At 42.2% G+C, this 21,743-nt stretch overlaps 1 protein-coding gene across 6 annotated transcripts in view; it reads right to left on the bottom strand.

Moving 5' to 3' along the window:
* JAKMIP3 (Janus kinase and microtubule interacting protein 3) overlaps positions 1-21,743 on the bottom strand; it is a 698,412-nt gene that overhangs the window by 98,498 nt on the left and 578,171 nt on the right. For all 6 annotated transcript variants that reach the window (XR_011204932.1, XM_069239747.1, XM_069239745.1 and 3 more), the window contains one exon: positions 14,976-15,048. Coding sequence is in view for 5 of the 6 variants with exons in the window: in XM_069239747.1 (XP_069095848.1) it covers positions 14,998-15,048 (51 nt within the window). In the remaining variant the exon portion in view is untranslated. The remainder of the gene's footprint in view (positions 1-14,975; positions 15,049-21,743) is intronic.

Raw genomic sequence — 21,743 nt, 5'->3', positions numbered from 1 at the left:
CTACCTTTGTTTTATGGTTGTGTTCCATTCTGGCTTCCCTCAACGTCAGAGGAGCACATAGTTGCCAATTACATACCTCACATCTCCAATCAGACCTGCAGTCTACTGGAACTTTATGGTTGCAGGACGAAGCCAACCCCCTACCTTTGGACATGTCAGAATAAAAACCATAAAAAAAAAGACCAGAGTTTCTGGCCCCTGGCCCCGTCAGGGCGCGGACGGGCGCAGAGCGGCTTGCCTTAGGCGCGCCTTTGGCGCGCAAGCCGCGCAGCCGCTCTCCCATACAAATTTAAGGGTGCGAGGTCTAAGGACCCGCGTCAACTAGAGCGCTGACCTGGCAGCGCATGTGGAAGAGGACCGGAAGAAGGGCTCTTACAGACCCTCACTTCCGCCTCGCAACACGGTAAAACCACAAGTCAGCACACCAATAATTTAGTACATTTAAAAATACAGCAAGAAATTATTCCTGAGTAAAACGCCCCTTAAAAGCCCCACCAATGTGAAATAAAATACTGTCTTTGGACCTAAAAGCGCAATTCTTTTTTAAAATAAACAGCATCTAGAGAGAGCGCGCTTACCTAAGTCCTAATTAAAATAGGCCAATCTGCTCCCCACGGGGGACAGAAATGGCCTAAATACAATCCCCCCCCTGGGGAGCGACTCTTGCCTAAGGGGTCGCTCCCCTCCTATAAAAAATAAAAAGATTAGTTATCCCTGGTGTCTAGTGGCTGCTGCCCCCCGGGGAGGAAGAAAAGGCCTAATTAAAACATGCCCCCCAGGGGAGCGACCCTTGCCAAAGGGGTCGCTCCCCTTTATTGTTTATATAAACCAAAACAAAATCCCTGATGTCTAGTGGGCATTTCTGCAGCTCGATTACTTCACGATTGGACTGCAGAAATGCTCAGACAGACATGAAAGGAAAGGCCTTTCCTTTCATGTCTTTCTGCCATCCCCCGGCCCCTGATTGGAAGAGAAATGCTATGCACTTCCCTTCCGATCACGCTGGAAGCTGAGCTTCCAGCGAGATGGGGGCGACCTCTGATGATGTCAGTGCACGATTGCGTGCTGACATCATCTGACGTCACTGGGGATACGGTGGGGGGGCGGGGGTGGAACGGGCGAGCGATTCCCCTTTCATCCCTGCCCTTGCCCCGAGGGCCAGTACCAGGACATAATGGTTACATCTGTAGTGCTGCGTCACAGGACGTAACCATTATGTCCTTGGCGTTTAAAGAGTTAATCTCTTAAACCCCACCACCCACTTTTCAGAAGACTTGTTCAGTTCTTCACACAGCAAAATGCTACAAATTCCCCCTGATCACTACCGGAGGGGGAAAGTCCAGCAGATTCTCACCCAGATTGTTAAGGGGAGATGCACTATCACAGTTTGGACCATAAAACCCTGCACATATAAACACACACTGCCCCAAGCTGAGCAATCAGTTCTGCGATTCCCAATATTTATATCCATGTTCTTCTTAACAATGAGGGAGACTTCCTTAGTTGAAAGTGATTGTTCTGAGAACACCACCTGATGTACCCACCTTTGACTGCTACAGACAGCCTTGCACTCAGACGCTTTCAGGCGGGTCTCTTGCAGCATTATGATCCGAGGTGGGCTATCCTGCAGGTACTGACTAATCAACCTTTTTCTCCTTTTGGGGTGAAGACCATTTACGTTCTAGGTCAGGATCACTATATTCTTCATTCCTTTACCCATTCTTGTAGAATCTCAATCCTATGACCCTTTACCCTAAAGATGAAAGATGACTGAGGTATCCAAAAGATATATGTGGAAAGGATGAAAAAAAGATGCTGTACTACTGCTACCTGTAGAGATGCAAAGAGAAAACTACCACTGAACTGACAAGGAGGATTTTTTTTCTTCTTTTTTTAGTTTTCTCCCTTTCATTCTCCCGACTTTGTGTCCTTCTTCAAGGAACCCTGTCCCAACTGCTCTTAGTGGAATATTGATCTATGCCTATTTGGATCCACACCATAGGAGGTTATGAACATGCAAATAAAAATACAACATATAACTCATATCCTTTTAAACCAAATAGATCAAGCAAAGAAGTGACAAAAGAGAGCACCACAGTCAAGAGGGCAACATTTTGGAAAAAAGCTTGAACAAGCTGAGCCTACTCGTCTTCACCCAATTATGACATGCCCTCTTTTGCTCTAGGATGGCCTCTGCATTCTCTTAATGATATCATGAGCCTGCACAGTTTGTAAAATATTATGAATGTCATTGTTTCACATTACCTTAAGCATGGCTGGACACCTCAACTGCCTTCTGGCTTCTAACTTCTTCAATTTCCCCATCTTCTGACCTACCTTCCACTACCTTTGTTCAGTGACTCTGCAGATATGAGAACTAAAAGTACTGGTGAAGCCCTTCACTTCCAAGCTCCCCTGTCTCAGAACCAGCATGAGAAACATCCCTTTTGTGCTGTAAGACAGAAGGTTTTTTAATAACTTTCTAGGCTTCTTTCAGCCCTCAGGTTGCTTGAAGGGGTACCTGTTGATTCTCGATATTTCCATGTCAAGGTTCACCTCAGGCTTGCCCTTCAGGGCCTCCTCCCTAAGAAAACTGATGACAAAGCCTTTAAGTCACTAACCTCCTGCAAGCAGTTGCATATGCAAATAAAATCAGGCAGGTTGTACAAAATCAGGGTAATTGCACATGTCTTCTCTCTGTTATTGCTTGAAGCTGCGAAAATTACTGCCGTTCTCAATCTTGGAGTTGGGTGAGTTGGTTTTGTCCAGCATCTCCTTAGCGCTGACCCACGACCCCGGTCAGCAAGCCATCATCTTCCCTCTTGATGAAGTATTCCATAGCTGTGAATTTATGAATATAAGAGATTTTATAAAGTTTCCAAACTTACTCCTAGAAACCTGCAACAGTCTGAGGTTGTTAGGGATAATCTGGAAACCTTTGAACTGGCTCACTCTAGATTGCTTGGGACAATCCCAAAATAACCACGTGGTTTGTTGCTGAAACGCAAAAAATAAAAATGTTCCTGTTCCAAAGGGATTCTTTATACCTTTCATCATGGACATTTTCACATTTCACTTTCCTGGTACCACTAGGTTTTGCATGGCAGTCATAGGAAGGAAACATCAGAGATTGGAGCCTTGCCCTGAGTTGGGTGGGCTTACAACACTGTTTCCTAGTGACCCTTGTCTAACGCTCCACCAAGTCAAGGGTTTCCACAGGCTCTATCAGCTGAGGGTTCACAGGCTTCACAGGTTTTATTTTTGTGGATAGCTAACCTCCACCAACTGATGATACCCTCTGTAATCATAGACTAGTTATTCATGTTGCCAGTACAATGTCTGGAATTTGTTACAAGGATAGAACAATATTTTACATTGTTAGTTGTCCAATAAGACCCATGTGTGAATGGCACAACCAAGTTGCACTGAAACTGTGCTGTGCTAAAGAGAAGAACACAATTAAACGTAATTATACGCAACACCACCGTGGACATCTGCATGAAATGATGAAAGAGCGGTGAAAAATATGACCATTCAAATCAAGCAGACCACTCAAATCAAAAATGGCCAGCAATTTGAGAAAACAGTTTTTTTCAAAAAAGGGAATCCAGAGTCTGACTATCACTCCCACTGTCCATAATTATAACACGAACTAAAAAAGGACAACATGTTGCTTCATTTATTGAGGGACTTTCTTAATAGGAAAGTTGGCATCAACTATTTTGGATCTATATTTGAACAAGCCAAAAAGCTAAAAGAAAAAACTAAAGTAAAACCCCAGTCAATTTGTTTTACATCTTGTTAAAACAGAAAAGAAACATGTCTCTACCCTCATCTGCCAAGAATTATACCGAAGGACATGAGAACTAAAAGATAGCTATTCAAGGGATGACTGCACAGACAGTCTTTATTGTGAATTACTGTTTTTTATTTATGCCACTAGAACTTCCATTATTACAAATAAACTACATTTTCTGACACCTATGGGGTAGAGTTAAGAAAAGTGACCCTGCACCCAGCTAAGAGCCACTTTTCTTGCGCCCATTACCGCCCCCGCCACCAAGGCAATGGGGGCAATAGCGTTAACATCTGTGATTCTATTGATGTACTGTTTAGGGTTAGTGCCAAAATGTCGGGCTTAACCCTGAACAGTACATAGGGGTTCACTGTAACCAATGGTGTGCCCCGTTTAACACCTGCACTGAGCAGGTGTTAAAAGTAGCCGCAAAAAATGATGCAGTGGAATCTCTTACATTCCACTATGCCATTTTTGGGGTTCCCCTAACGGGGGAACACTCCCATTGCATACATTATGCATGCACATGCATAATGTGGCACAAAGGGTTACAAAGTGGCGCTATGCATTTATTGCACCACATTGTAAAAATGGCTCACGATTTTTGAAGCCTAACACCATATTATCATCAACAAAATGATGCTAATGTGGCTCTAGTGCTTCTTAAATTGGGCCCTAGTTTGTCCAGACACAGAGTAAGATCACCATCCCTGTTGTATTTATTGTGACACTACGGTTTCGATAGCCAAAATGAGAGAGGGGATGGGTCCCTCACTGACTTAAGTCAAACCAATTATGCACTACGCTATCAATTGTACATTATAGTATTGCTTGGGTAGTTTAGTACTTCGCAGTTCCTGAAGTATGCCCTGAATTGTCAAACTGATCCATTTTAATATCATGAACATTATGTCAACCCATATTAAACCACTGATCACCCCTAAATCTATCAGGGATGCAGCGGCAGATTGACTCTATCTTTTCAAAGTTTTTATGTGGAATGATTAGTTGACTCACATATATTAGAGAGTGTTTATTTTCTGCAATGCAGCAGTATTGGTTGGCTTAATTTGAAGAGAAATTATCTGCCATGATCACCTTTGATACGTACCCATGTCTTTCCCATTATATTAGATCTGTATTCCAACTTGAAAAGTTGTTCCATGACCAGAGACCATAAAGCAAGAGTCTTATTAGATCTCTGGGATCTTTCTTGCTAAAACATTTTACTCCTCATCCCTGCTATCAATATAATGGAATAAAAAAATATCATGAATCTTAAAATTTTTCTGGTGCACAAGGAAGCTAAAGTCATACACATGGGGTGATTTACAAAAGCATTTATGAATATGAGAGGTAGTACTACAGGAGTGCTATTACATGCCTCTGTGAATCAGCCACAAACATCCAATTCCCTATTAGTAAAATTGCAACGAGGACACATAGCTTGATTTAGATATTGGCAGACAAGTTACTTCATCCCACGGTGATGGATATCCTGTCCACCAATATCTAAACCCTATTATATTCAAATATTTAGATATTGGCAGACAGGATATCCATCACCGTTGTGATGGAGTAACTCGTCCGCCAAGATCTAAATCAGGCTCCTAGGGGCATATTTATACTCCGTTTGCGCCGGATTTGCGTCGTTTTTTTTTACGCAAATCCGACGCAAAACTAACTCCATATTTATACTTTGGCGTTAGACCCATCTAGCGCCAAAGATCTTGGAGTTTGCGTCATTTTTTAGCGTGGACACCTTCCTTGCGTTAATGATATGCAAGGTAGGCGTTCCCGTCTAAAAAATGACTCCAAGGCATGTGCGCCGTATTTACACTCCTGGGCAAAAATGACGCCCGGGAGTGGGCGGGGTCAAAAAAATGACGTCCAGCCGCTTTAGCGTCATTTTTTAACGCCTGGTCAGGGCAGGCGTTAAGGGACCTGTGGGCTCGGAAGGAGACCAGAGGTGCCCTCCCATGCCCCCAGGGACACCCCCTGCCACCCTTGCCCACCCCAGGAGGACGCCCAAGGATGGAGGGACCCATCCCTGGGAACTTAAGGTAAGTTCAGGTAAGTATTTTTTTTTTTGTGGCATAGGGGGGCCTGATTTGTGCCCTACATGCCACTATGCCCAATGACCATGCCCAGGGGGCATGGCCATTGGGCAAGGGGGCATGACTCCTGTCTTTTATAAGACAGGAGTCATGTCAATGGGGGTTGGGAGTAAAAAAAAATGGCGCTAATCGGGTTGAGGCGAAAATTTTGCCTCAGCCTGACTTGCCCCATTTTTTGGCGCCCAAACTCCATTTTCCCCTACGCCGGCGCTGCCTGGTGTAAGTAATTTTTTTTACGCACACCAGGCAGCTCCGCCGGCTAACGTCATACCATAAATAAGGCACCCGCATGGCGCTTTGGAATGGCGTTAAATTTTTTGACGCACAGCTGCGTTGCCAAAAAGTATAAATAATACCTGCAGTCTAATTTTAGTAACAGTTTTTATATTTTTCATGTGGATTTACAAAGGCATGTAAGAGTGTGTAAAAGTGTTATGCAGATGTACTAATATACATACTCCAAAATGTATTTAAAAATAGGCCCCAAAGTCAATAAATTAATATCTCTCTATTTAATCATTCAAACTAACTATCATTTGGTCCCCACTTTCAAAACTGCTAGATGCACGAAAATATTAAATCACTGTGTGATGTGCAGTGGGGATTGGGACCTTAACAATTAGTGATAGTCTATTGTCTATAGTCTAAGGTAAACTTGATGGCCACAATTTCCTGTAAAGAATATGGGTGGAAAAACTGGATGTGTCCTTGCCTTGGACATTAGACGATAATGTTCATTGGTGTAGAGTTCAGGATCTTTTTGCTGTTGTTTCCAAGTCCCTTCATTCCCTATGGTTTGGTGTGTTCTGGATGGAAAGCAAACTCAAATTGAAAAAAATAAATAGATTTGTGGTTCAAGGTCGGTATCACACAAACTAACCTACTTCAATTTCTGATCTAAAAATTTTTTACAAAACCAGAGCTAATTACGCTCACACATTCCCTTAACATTTTGGGAGGTAAAGGGGATTGCTGACCTTAGGAGAATCTAGCTGAAGTTCTGCTAGTCACTTGGATATCATTATGCCATCAAACCTACAAATCATTACATTAACCTGAAAACACAGTGGCTGCTGGCATTGGGAACACAGCATCAGCTACATAGATCTGAGGCTCAAGGTAGCTTAGGCTCTCAAAAGTTCACCTATACGGAGGTCTTGAACTTCCTACTTATGCCATAGAGCTTCTGCTACTACAGGTTTTAACTGCTGGATTTTGTTATGGCTATCAATGACTTCTACTTGGAGCAAATTAAATTGCACATGATAACAAGATGGATCAGTGAGATTGCTTGGTGAGTGAACATTTGCTGTGATTTGCAGTTCATAAGTTATAACTCTTGCAAAGCTAACTCAGCCTTTTAGTCGTATAATATCTGTAAATTGAGAAGCATTACAATGGGCAATAGTTACAGCTTTGACTCACAATTTTCACATACTGGTATATATGATATCTAGTATGTTTGGCAAGCATCAATTTGCCATAATCTCTCATTCTTAATTTATTTAGAATACAGTGGTGCTTTAATGTCAGTATCTGCCTCTAATAAAAAAAAGAGAGTCCATACAAGCTAGAAACATTATTATTATTCTTGTTGCACGCTTTCTTCTTCACAAAGAGAGAGGGGATATGGACAGCCTTCATCTGTCTCGGTTCTATATGGAAAATACACATTTAACAGCACCCATGGACGTCATTTAGGGGGTTGCAAGTGGTCACAGCTGGGACACCTGACCTGCCTCTTGTGACCTCTAACTGCTTTTGCAAACCCCGGGCTCAGAGATGGCAAAAAGCAGTACCAAGCACAGGAGGAAAACAGAGTTCTGAAGTAAACTGTTTACCTCCACTGGGATAATATTTTTAAGTTGGAAATAAATTCAAAGGTGGAATGCACACTAGTGATAATACAGCCAGACTGCCAGGCCTTGCAGCCAAGCAATTGCAACCACCCAAACCCGAGCCATGCACTGCCTTGGCCTTGCACAGAGCAGTGGCCACAGGGATCTCTGTCAGTGGATCTGTGAGTGGGTGCATGAGTATCTGAGTGGGTCTGAAAGTGGATCTGTGAGCTTATGAGTGGGTGCATGAGTGTCTGAGTGCATGTGTGAGTGGGCGGCTGAGTCTATGTGCAAGTATGAATGAATGAATTAGTGTATGAATGAGTCTGTGGTTTTTCTTTCCAATTTTTCCTATATATTTATATGACAACTTTAGGGGGGTCACCCCTAACTTTTTGCCTGCCTCCCTCCACTTTTTGGACACTGTTTTGCAGGTTTTAGGACTCTGCGCACCTTACCACTGCTAACCAGTGCTAAAGGGCATATGCTCTCGTCCTTAAAACATGGTGACATTGGATCATACCCAATTGCCTTATTTAATTTACTTATAAGTCCCTAGTAAAGTGCACTATTTGTGCCCAGGGCCTGTACATTAAATGCTACTAGTAGACCTGCAGCACTGATTGTGCCAGCCACTTAAGTAGCCCCTTAACACTGTCTCAGGCCTGCCATTGCAAGACCTGTGTGTGCAGTTTCACGGCCAATTCGACTTGGCATTTGAAAGTACCTGCCAAGCCTAAAACTCCTCTTATTTTACATATAAGACACCTCTAAGGTAGGCCCTAGGTAACACATAGGGCAGGGTGCTGTGTAGAAAAAAGGCAGGACATGTAACTGTGTAGTTTACATGTCCTGGTAGTGTAAAACTCCTAAATTCGTTTTACACTGCTGTGTGGCCTGCTTCTTTCAAAGGGCTACCCTCACATACTGAACTGATTAAGTGGTAGCTTCTGATCTGAAAGGAGTAATGAGGTCATATTTAATATGTCCAGAATGGTAATACAAAATCCTGCTGACTGGTGAAGTTGGATGGAACATTTCTAGTTTAGAAATTACACTTTTAGAAAGTGAGCATTTCTCTGCACTTAAATCCTTCTGTGCCTTACAATCCAGGTCTGGCTAGGTTTAGTTGACAGCTCTCTTGTGCATTCACTCAGACAACCCCAAACATAGGATGCGCAGTCACACTTGCATACATCTGCATATTGAATAGGTCTTCCTAGGCTGGGAGGGTGGAGGGCCTGACACTTACATGTCAAAGGACAGTAGCCTGCCCTAACACAAAGGAATGCCAAACCCCCTACTGGGACCCTGGAAGGCAGGATGGAACTGAAAGGGGACCTTGTGCACATCTTAGCCTCTCTTTAAAGTCTCCCCCACTTCAAAGGCACATTTGGGTATTTAAACAGGGGCTTTGGCCCTACCGACTCAGACACTTCTGGACAAGATACCACTGGAGAGGAATCCCTGAACCAGAACCTGCAACCTGCCAAGAAGAACTGCCTGGCTGCCCAAACGACTCACCTGACTGCTTTTCTGAGAAGGACTGCTGCCTTGCTGTTGCCCTGCTGCCTTGCTTCTCTCTGGCTATGCTGAGAAGTGCTCTCCAAGGGCTTGGATAGAGCTTGCCTACTGTTCCCTGAAGTCTCAGGACCAAAAAGACTTCATTCCTGCAAAGGAACTCCATGCACAGCCTGCAAGAAACGATGCACAGCCTGCATCGCGGTGAGAAAATCACCGCACGCTGACCCGGAACAATGCAGCCCGACTTCGCAACGAGAAGATCGACACAGTGTCAGCATTGCAACTGGAAATTCAATGCACGGCCCACTGGATCGATGCAAAATGGAGCCAGAACGACACATCCGACTTCCTGAGAGGATTCGATGCAGCGCCTGCCGTACGGTAGAAATTTCCACACATCGCCCACCGGATCGACGCAGCCCCTGTGACTTCATCCTGTAAGGGCCGGATTTCAACGCATCTTGCCCGGGGTGTCCGAAAACCACGCAATCCGAAAAGGATCCCAGTCTATGCGCTGGAAATTGATGCAAAGCCTGCCCTGCGTGAAAACTCAAAGATGCCTTGTCTGTTTGCGCCGGAAAAATCGATGCACACCTCCCTGTTTTTCACGCATTTCCTCCTCTGCGGTCCCTTGCGGAGAATTTGAATGCAAACCAGGTACTTTGTGCTTGCAAGAGATACTTGTTGCTTTTTAAGGGACTAAAGACACTTTATATCATTTTTACAGTAATATTTAAACATATACTTATTGCTTCTTAATCGTTTTGACCTGCATCTTAACAGATTTATATTACATATTTTTCTAAACAAACACTGTGTGGTTTCCACGTTGCCTTCCAAGTTAAGCCTGACTGCTCAGTGCCACGCTACCAGAGGGTGGGCACAGGATAATTTAGATTGTGTGTGGCTTACCCTGACTAGAGTGAGGGTCCTTGCTTGGAGAGGTGGTAACCTGATTGCCAACCAAAGACCCCATTTCTAAATATATATATATATATATATATATATATATATATATATATATATATATATATATATACACATATATAGTAGAGGTCCCCCACTAGGTAGTTATAGTTAGGACTATGTTTCCATAGAAAAAGCATTTTTTGACTTGATTATATCTTTGGCACCATTTGACTAATGTTCACAAAAGTTTCCAATCAAACTATGCAGATGATTTGTGATGTGCATGGGACGTTTTTCTGTCAAGTTGGGCCGAGAAAAAGTGGGGGGCAAAAAACATGTATTTCACATGTTAATTCCCAAAGGAGTTTTGAACATGACTACAGCGCAAACTTCTGGACAGAATTATACCAAATTTGGCAGAAATTTTGATTTTGTTTCGCAGATTGTGCTTTTAGTTATTTGGCGTAAATCCGGTTAGCAATGTTTGAGATATTAAGGGGAAAATGAATGTGTATATCTAGACCCGTGGATCCTCCCTGATGACTTTGCAAATAAAAGAGCTTGTGCACGGACCTTGCAGAGCTTTGATTGGATGGCAGCACTTCAAACCAGAAAGTGTTGGCAGTCATCTTGGGCCTCAGCTTCAGCCAAGTCCCAGAAAAAAGTGAAAAAAAGAAAAGGGGCCAGGGTAGGTACACCCTGACACCTTAGGTCTGGTGCTGGGGTCCCCACCAGGGCAATCTTTCTTTTTTAAGAAAGATTGTTGCCGCAAGTTCACAACATTAGAAATTATTTGTTTTTTTTAAACCAAGCTGGGGCTCCTGTGCTTGTTTTTATGAACCCCCTGTGTGGACAGGTGCTTGGGCATTATGAAACGAAGGAGGAGGGTGTATGGGGCCCCCCTCCTAGAGCATTTTGATTCCCCAAGGACCGCCACTTCCCAGGGGCTTTAATCTAATACAATGAGGAAGCTACACACACACACCCACACACAGCCCCAGGGACAATGACCAACCCAGGGCTATTTTACTTGCGAGGAGGGCCATGCAGGAAAACAGATGAAAACATTGCTCCAACAAGCAGGAAGCTTCTTTTAAAGCAGCTCCTTGCTTGAGGGAACAATGCCAGCTAACACAGGATGCTGGGAGCCGGCTAGAACTGCAAGGGTCTTGAGGCTGTGCTGGCGGTCCTGTCACTATCTCTCTCTCTCTCTCTCTCTCTCTCTCTCTCTCTCTCTCTCTCTCTCTCTCTCTCTCTCTCTCTCTCTCTCTCTCTCTCTCTCTCTCTCTCTCTCTCTCTCTCTTTTCTTATCCGCCCCATAATGAGATGGCAGAGACAGATATTTTCATTGCAATAGTCACTCCATGCGGGGACTTCAAATCATCAAACTAGCAAGAAGTTTGGTTCAAACGTTATAGTAACATTTTGATGGACTATAGTCACTTCTGGCCTGGTGGTAAAGCTCTTGGACTGTCACTCAGTAGGCTTAAGGTTCAAATCACTGTATCTCATATGAGTGAGTCTGTTTATTTTCCAGTGACTGTTAAACATTCCTAGTGATGGAACATTGAAATAGTTTTCCTCTCAAAATCTGTGGGTTGAACGTCAAGCTAAGTCTGGACACTGCACAGTAATGGGTCACCTCTGGCCCAGTGGTTAAGATCTCAAACATGCACACTAAACGTTAAGGGTTCTATTCTAGGTGAGTCTGTTGTCATTTCCTGCTTTAGTTTCTTTTCAACTATAAATATTTAAATTATATACTGAAAAGTGCTCTCACTCTTTTTAATTGGCAAAAACAATTTTCTTTTCAATGTTTCTGGAGTATATAATTCATCAAAGCCTAAATCTGTCTCTCTCTCTCAATCTCTCACTTTCTCTCTCTGACGGTTGGGGGGTTAGAAGGGTTAGCCACAAGGACTGGGTGTGGCGAACCCCACCACACATGGCCAAAGGCTCTGCACGGCGCAAGATTGTGTGGCCTGCTGCCCTAAGGTAAGTATAACGTGTGTCCTCATCATGCACTGCTAATTACCCCCACAATTTAACACACTCATGACATCTTTGATAATATCATTGATAATATCAATGCAATATTTGCAGTAAAATATTTAATTAAAAACTGTGCATGGCAGGGTACTAGTTATAGTTACCTTAGGGCGCGATTTATAGTTACTTGAGATATATCTAAGTATAACTGATCAATTTCTGTGGTTTTGTACTTTGAAAATGTGAGCCTAACTATAATGTCCCCATAACCTGTTTTTTAAAGTGAATATATATATCTATATATATATATATATATATATATATATATATATATATATATCTATGTATATAATTTATTTATTAGTTTTTTAAGGCTAGTGGGCCTGACCACTGCATCTCCTTGTGTATTAGCAATACTTTTTCCCTAAGATGTATATACTAGGCTTCCATAATGTCAATCATTATGATGTCAAAGGGACTAAGGTCTTATATTATACATTATTTTCTAGGATTCAGGATTAAAGGTCATATGATGTGATGCTTTTGAGCTGTGAGGTCACTTACGCTACCAGTGGCATTTTAGTGAACCAATGTTCATGACAGGGCTTGACACTCAGAGGTTTCCTCATGGAACCACTATTCTAATAAGTGGCATCAAGCACTACACACCTTCTTTGTGCAGCTGCCTTAATAAGGCTTCTTGATCCAAGTCGAAAATAAAAAGACCACCAGAGCAGCCTCTGGCTATGGTGACATTTCTACCTAAAGGTTTACCTTTATTTTTTTTTGGTTAAATGGTCAATTGAAAACATTGCTTTAGAGACACATAAATTCGATGTTTTGGAATACAAAATCAGCTGTATTCTCAGATGATAAGTGTCCTAGGCTTGAAAACTGTTTTTTGCATAGCTTCACAGGTTTAATGTTGAATGTAACATCTTCAGCCACCTCACTTTTTTATCCAAAAAAGTATGATGCATTACAGTTCTTGTAGTTTGAAATTGCAAATTTGGGCTTAAAAATTCAAGCATGCAAAGTGCTCTCAGCTAATCAAAACTAGGACAACTATGGTGAGAAGAGACAGATATTGTAAGGAGTAGCGTACCCCATCATTCCAAAAAATCGTATTGCAGAGTTCTTTGATCTTAGAAAGATGCCCGGACTGCTACGCCATGCTTCTACATGGCCAAGAAACCTCTCTGTGATTTGCAAAATCTTTATAATGTACAATTGGATTTCTCTGCCCTTTTATAATATGTTGTATGCAAAATTCACATAATGTCATTTTGTGTTAATATGAAAATTTCAGAACAAATATGCAACACTGCATGAAAAGCAATTCTGGCCTTTTGTGCTATACTTAAGTGCAATATGCATGCTTTTGTCCATTTTGGTACGAGGACGCACTTGGCACAAAAAATTGTGCAAAAAGCACAAGTGCCCCAAATAAGAACTGGTCATGTTCTGTCTGTTTGCATTATCCTGGTGCTTTCAAAATAGGATTTTTACCAATTACAGCTACTCCACCGAGAAATAAAACGTATTTTGTTTTATTTTTCAGCTTCTGGCTCAGCTGAGCCAGCGTGTGAAGTGAGGGCCAGGGTGGGGCTACGGGTAGGGGGAAGAGAAAGAGTGCACTAAGTGCACATGTTAGTATGGCCAGCCGTCTTAGGCCGGCAAAACTAACATGGGCACCTAGGTTTCTTCAATCCGACTGTGTCACAGCCAGGTTGGAGAAACTGCTTAGACTGTATAACATGAGAACAGTGCCAGGATTGCATGGGGGGCCTGTGTTGGTGTCCGAGGGCCTGCAGGAACACCATCAAAAGAGGAGCACAAAGCAGCCGGCAGCATCAGGAAAGGTACGTTTATTATTTTTTTGTACTTTTACTTTTTTAAATTTATTTATCTATCCCTCCTGTCCTGCCCCCCCACAACCTTGATCCCCCCCCTTTGAGATTTACGGCGACCCCTCCTGATTTCTACCCGAGTGACCTCCAATTATGTTGTAGCATAATGGCGCAATTTAGCACAATTCTGCATAGAGGGCCAGATGTAGGAACATTCCGAGTTGAAACCTGCAAATTGCGAATCAGAGCGACTCGCAATTTGCGAGGTGCAATTCTGAATGTTGGATGGTGTCCCTGACACCATCTGCAAATCGCAAGGGGGTCGCAAAGGCCCACCTCATGAATATTCATGAGGTGGGTCGCAATTTGCGACCCCCTTGCAAATGCCCGCCCTCACAAGGATGGTGGCCTGCTGCGGACAGCCGACCACCATGTCTGTGACTGCTTTTTAATAAAGCAGTCTTTTTGTAATGCAGCCCGTTTTCCTTAAAGGAAAACAAGATGCATTACAAAAATGAAAAATGAAACTGCTCTTCAAAGTACATCTAAAAAATGCACGATTCGGAAAATAGCCATTGGTCAGCAGGCACGTTGCAAGGTGAATACTTTACGCACACGAAAGTCAGAATTGTTTGTGACAAACCTAAGTAATTGCAAACTATGACCCCCACATATTTGTAAATTATGCATGTTGATGTTTATAAATGTCTTTGTAATTTGCCTCCAGGGTCATCTTGCATTATCACAAAATACAAAAAGTTACTGTGTGTTCTTGACTACTATTTATCTGGTATGGAACATCATTTTAATTATTTGTTTCTCTTTATCTGTAGACAACTTCCCAATGTTAAACTTCATTATACAGTCTTGTTTCTTTCACAAAAAGGCAAATCATATTTGATTGAAAAAGAAATAAAGTACGTCCTACCCGAGAGGCAAATATAATACTCACCTTTTGAAGACAGTAGGCAGAACTACGACCACAGAATGAATGCTAAAGAAAAAAATAGAAACAAAAATAAAAACTGAAAAAGAAAAAGAAAAGGAACACAGAAAAACAAGGATGTTTAGCAAATAAAGCATGTTGGCTTGATTTATTGTGTTATATAAGTATGTTATCGATCACACATTCAAATGGATTCAATAGCGGATTTCCAACTCTAACGACAATGTATATTGTATATTGTATTTCACCATAGTTTAAATATTTTAATGCCTCTTTCTTTGAGTAGAGAAATCTAACATTCTTGAATTACTTTTGCCTCGATAGTTTGGATATTGTGCTGTTATTTGTAAGCATCTATTTCAATCGCAATAGGTTCAGTTGACAAATGAGTTGTTTTACTCATTACTCTCGTTAATATTACTTAGAATCGAGTTGATATAATTTGTATAATCCCTTCTCTGTTATGAGAGAAGTTCTTAAAAAAGTATGATGTACATTTTATACTTTAATTCATGTTTATTTGATACAATGATTGGATTGGCGTCATGTTACAAAACTGGCAAAAGAAAACCTCAATTGTTTTGTAACGTTTTACGTATTGTAACATTAGTCATTACATATCTATTAACAATGGTTGGAAAGCTAAATGAGAAAAAAACAATACCTTCCATTAACTCAAACAGCTAAATTATCATGATAATTTTCCATATAGTTTTTCTGATACATCTTTTCGTGAAATCGCAGCTGCATAAAAACATGCTAGGATAATAGTCAAGGTCAAATTCTGAGATTCGGAACAAATTATATTTTAGAACTGGCCCAGATTAGTTCTATAAACCTCATGCACCTTGATTCCAGGGATCAGAGTAGGCAGAAAAAAATAATTAGATCTTGCTGAACTGCTTTATATTTAAACCATAATTGTTAATTTTAGAAGAATCATGTTCCTGTTAGCCCTACTAACACCACAATGGAGAGTTTGTAGAAAACAATAAGAGATGTGACTATTAATGGCAGAAGAACGAGAGACTGATGCACTTTCTGTTTAACTATAACTTTTTTCAATGCATCAAGGATTAAACAGCAGAGAACTGTGTTAATAAATCCGGAAGTAAGATCAGGTGATGAGGCATAACACCTCTATAAGTACGTAATTATCTCTTCAGCCATTGGCATACCATCACAGTACTTAGCAACTGTATGATGGTTAATAACTCAAATTGCACTAATTAATTACGTCGTATGGTACTTGCCGAGTAGTTAAAGATTATGCCAGAGAATCTACTAGACTGTATCTTCAACTGACGTATTTTCATACAAATCAATAAAAGGAATATATTGGTACACATACACCTGTGGCCCTGCACAAACTCAAACTTATCTCATAGCAGTGCCACAAGTCAAGAGTTAGGCAGTGAACACAAAATAGGTCTAGGGACAAAAATATGGAATTTATTTTCACAAGGGTTTAAAAAAATTAAAAAAATACCATGGTTATGTTGATAAACAGATTGAGTTACTTTTTGACTAACCCTTAATTTGGTAATCACCATAACCATTGTGATACTAACTCTTCATGTTCAGCACTTCTGTGAGATCCCCAAACACTTTTATTTATCCAGCTGCATTTCTCATCTTCATAGCGTGATGTTGATTGACTTTCTACTTAGGTCACCTATCTGTAGACATGTCTGATATAATTAAATGTATGTTGCATGGTTAACTATAAGATAGGTGGTCCTCTGTGAATCCGTCAGACATTAGAATATTTTCACTACTAACTGCCCTCTTCAAAACCGTTTTCATATATGTTATCCAGTATTTGAGTACATGTATTGTTGGGTGATATCTAAAGTTTGACAGAATGTACTCTGTCCATCAGGATGGCAGAGGATATTACCCCTGCTAACCCGATAGACTACAGTCCTCCAAATTTATAGATCACCGCTGGCCCGGTGGTGATTGTTGCAAGTTCCTGCCGAGATACAAAATGTTTGGTAGACAGCCACTGTGAGTTTTGATGGCTGTCCACCAAACCTTTAGTATTTTTTGGTTTTTCAGAAACAAACTCTCAAAATTAGAGATTCGTTTTGAAAAACAAAACAAATAGTGATCCCCACACTGAGTTTTCACCTAGAGTGATGGGGGCATTTTGTTTCTGTGCCTCACCAAGAGATCTTTCCAGGTGGTTACATCTGCAAAAAAAAAAAAAAAAAAACATCTAATAGTGGGCAGTGTGATGGCTTTACTCCCTGAGATGCCATCAGTCACAGCATTTGTGACAGAGTACCCTGTTGACCAAAATCTAAATAGTGTTTACACATTATATTGAACCTTTTAGTATAATGTTATTTTACTTCCTTTATATTGAAATGTGTCCTTGATTGATAGAAGAAAGATACCTCAATGCATCATGTAGAGTGTGCAAAACCTGGGCTGATTGCAGAAGGCCCCTCACTTTCTGCCACCATTTTTAGCTGATACTGGTGTTTTCTGACACTGACTATGCCCTGGACCCTGTTAATCAGTCCCCGGGCCAGTGCTCTGTTTAAAATGGTACATAAAAATTAGGCCTAATTACAATTGGCTCTGACAACCTATCTATAAGTCCCTAGTACATGGTAGGACATGTAGGTTTAGGGACCCCAGTATAGTTAGTGCACCCATAGGTACACTACTGTGGTGTCCAGTGTCATTGTAAAGGTAGGTCTGCCTTGCTGGCTGCTTTTAAGTTACAATTAACCCCAAATTCGCTTCAGAATTAAAATTGCTTCCAAAGTCTCAAACTACCTTATTGTTGCATATATGTCACCTCTAAGGGTTGGGGGCAGTGTAAATATAACCAGGACTTTATAAAAGATGTTCTGTAAGCCTTGGTGAGGACAGAAAAGACAGATTTATTTTCCCCACTGTAGTCAATAGGCTCCAGAAGCTAACATTGGGGGACCTTATTTTCAAATAATAAAGTCTTATTTCCAATAATGATGAGCTAAATATATCACATCTGGTATCAAATTAAATGTTATAATAAATCCAACAACTTGACAAGGTTCAATTTATTATAACTAGCAAGCTGTCTTAATCAGGTGTGAAGTGGCCTGGGCTTAGACAAAAGAAGCATCTAATGGGAGGAGAAATGCTGCAGCAGATGGCAGAGCAGAATGAGAGTAGCTAAACTGGTCTTTAAAGCAAGGAAAGCCACTTGGGACAGAAACTGGACCTCCCCCATTTCTTGCTCCCACAGATGGATGGGAACATCAATGATTAGATTAGGAGGGGGGCTGAAAGGGGTATGTTATGCAGACAAAATCACACCAGTGGGTGGACTCAGCCAAATCTAACCTCCAAGGAGAAATTTTCTCCATGTTGGATTTTTAGATAATGTTGCTTTTTGGGACTGATTTTTGCCATACTTCACAGGAAGTGGTCACCCCAGAGGGAGGTGGCCTGCATCCCATTGGACAGGAGCACCCCCCTGCTTCGCCACCCAGGAGCAAGGATAAATTTGGCAGAGCTGCCCCACAATTCAGATCCCTGCTGGAAGAAAATACTGGAGAAGAAGGACTTTCCTGCTGAACCCCTGGCCTGAAGGACTACACACACAAGAACTACCTTAGCTGCACACTTTGGGCTTCACCAGGGAAATGACTTTGCCTTGTTTCTGCAACTCCAGGAGTGGACTCTCTGTAAGCTACATGTACAAAGAAGCTGGCCAGAGTCCCCTGCATCAGGTCCTGCAAGAAGAGCCTAGCTGACCAGCATCCAGTGGTCATTTGATTCTGACCAGGTGCATCAAGCTTGGAATTGTAGTCCTAAATCCCAGGAGCAACTCACAGTTTCTGCAGCCTCGGATCACATCTGTGGACACTTCCAGGACCCAAAAGACACCTCTGGAAGAAGATCCAGAAGGTTGGAGCAGATTGGGGCAACTGTTGTAACAAGCTCAATAAAGTGAAGAGTTGCATTGTGGGAGTTGTAGTCCCAGACCCCAAGAGGCAAGCCATTGCCTCTGAGTCCTTGCCTGGTGTTGTTAACCACTTTTCTGAATCAGGAAACACTTCTGAAAGTAAGTGTAACAGTGTTACATCAAGGGTGGTCTGAACCCTGTACTTTGTCCCTGTCCAGTGAGACAATTTTTAACCCTTTGAGTGCTATTTGCTTCTAAGAGCTAGTTTTACTTTTAATCTTTAAAAATCATATCTCTGGTGTTAGAAATGGCCTTTCTCTTGTTCTGACCTCATTTTTGCTGGCTTTAGGACCTAGCACACTTTACCACTGCTAATCAGTGCTAAAGTGCATATCTCACTCTTTAAAACATGGTGACATTGGCTCATAGCCAATTGGACTATTTAATTTACTTATAAGCCCCTGGTAGAGTGCACTATATGTGCCCAGGGCCTATAGATTAAAAGCTACTAGTGGGCCTGCAGCACTGGTTGTGCCACCCACTTAAGTAGCACCTTAACCTTGTCTCAGGCCTGCCATCGCAAGGCCTGTGTGTGCAGTCTCACTGCCAATTCGACTTGGCATTTAAAAGTACTTGCCAAGCCTAAAACCCCCTTTTTCTACACGTAAGACACCCCTAAGGTATGCCCTAGGTAACCCATAGGGCAGGGTGCTGTGTAGGCAAAAGCAGGACATGTGCCTGTGTAGTTTACATGTCCTGGTAGTGTAAAACTCCTAATTTGTTTTTTACACTGCTTAACATTGAAGATGCCCTCATACATTGTTTGAGTGGTAGCTGCTGATCTGAAAGGAGTAGGAAGGTCATATTGGTGAAGTTGAATTTTATATTACTATTTTTAGAAATGCTACTTTTAGAAAGTGAGCATTTCTCTACACTTAAATCCTTCTGTGCCATCCAATCCACGTCTGGCTAGGTTTAGTTGACAGTTCCCTTGTGCTTTCACTCAGACACACCCCAAACACAGGATACTCAGCCTCACTTGTATACATCTGCATTTTGAATGGGTCTTCCTGGGCTGGGAGGGTGGAGGGCTTGACACTTACATGTCAGAGGACAGTAGCCTGCCCTCACACAAAGGACTGCCACACCCCCTACTGGGACCCTGGCAGATAGGTTGGAACTGAAAGGGGACCTTGTGCACTTCTAAGCCACTCTTTGAAGTCTCCCCCACTTCAAAGGCACATTTGGGTGTTCAAGCAGGGTCTCTCACCCTAGCAACTCAGACACTTCTTGGGGTAGACACTCTACCTCATAGACACTTCCTGGTGGAGAAACGTGTAACCAGAACCTGTACCCTGCCAAGATGTACTGCCTGGCTGTCCAAAGGACTCACCTGACTGCTTTCTGTGAAGGACTGCTGCCTTGCTGTTGCCCTGCTGCCTTGCTGCTCTCTGGCTGTGATGAAGAGGTGCTCTCCAAGGGCTTGGATAGAGCTTGCCTCCTGTTCCCTGAAGTCTCAGGACCAAAAAGACTTCATCTCTACAAGAAGGACTCCTTGTGTGGTGAAATTCGATGCACAGCCTGCCGACACCACGCACAGCCTGCATCACAGTGAAAATTTCACCACACGCCAATCCGGAACGACGCAGCCCGACTTTGCAACGAAAAGATCGATGCAGCGCCAGCGTAGTGACTGGAAATTCGATGCACTGCCCACCGGAACGACGCACAGCTGAACAGGAACGATGCAGCCTGACTTCCAGAGAGGAATCGATGCAGCCTCTGGCGTGCGGTAGAAAATTCAACGCAATTTCCATAGAATCGACGCAGCTCCTGTGACTTCATCCTGCCAGCGCAGAAAATCCACACGTTGTCCCCGGGGCGTCTGAAAACCACGCAATCCGGGGAGGATCCACGACCGAGTGCTGGAAATCGACACACAGCTGTCCCTGTGTGAAAACTAAACAACGCATCACTGTGTGCGGCCCGAGAAATCAACGCACACCCCTTTGATTCCACACATCTTCTTCTCTGCGGCTCTTTGCAGAGATTTTTCACGTGAACCAGGTACTTTGTGCTTGAAAGAGACTTTGTTTGCTTCTAAAAGACTTAAGACACTTTATACCACTTTTAAGTACTATCTCTACATTTATGTATTGCACCTTTAATCGTTTTGACCTGCATTTATCCAGATAAATATTATATATTTTTATAAAGACTGTGTGGTGTATTTTTTAGATGCTATGTTGTGTTTTTGTATGATTTATTGCACAGATACTTTACACATTGCCTTCTAAGTTAAGCCTGACTGCTCAGTGCCAAGCTACCAGTAGGCTGGGCACAGGATAATTTGGATTGTGTGTGACTTACCCTGACTAGAGTGAGGGTCCTTAGCTTGGACAGGGGGTAACCTGACTGCCAACCAAAGACCCCATTTCTTACATCTGGTTCCCTACATTGGATTTTTGTCCTTTTGGTGTCATTTTAAATATAAAACAATTTCCAATTTTTATAAATTGGTGTCAGATTTTTATTGTGTGTTGTGTTTTACTTATTCACTATTTTGTTGATATTAAATGTTTTACACACCTCTCTCCTAAGTTAAGCCTAACTGCTTATGGGCCAAGCTACCAAGGGTTGAGCAAGGATTAATTTTTCTGAGACCTTGACTGGACCTAGTGGCGGGGTTGTGGCCTATTGCTAAGTGTAGGTACCTACCTGCCCATACCAATAATCCACTTTCCAGCATAGAGCCTGTGCTGCATGGTCTGGTCCTGTGACGGACCATCCTGACACAGGCTTTCTCATTCCAGGTTATCGACGTAACTGCATGAGCACCACCATTTATTGGGATCACTAATGTCACA

Source organism: Pleurodeles waltl, chromosome 6 (genome assembly GCF_031143425.1).
Source record: "Pleurodeles waltl isolate 20211129_DDA chromosome 6, aPleWal1.hap1.20221129, whole genome shotgun sequence".
NCBI lineage: Eukaryota > Metazoa > Chordata > Amphibia > Caudata > Salamandridae > Pleurodeles > Pleurodeles waltl.
This window is presented reverse-complemented; position numbering and strand designations above follow the sequence as displayed.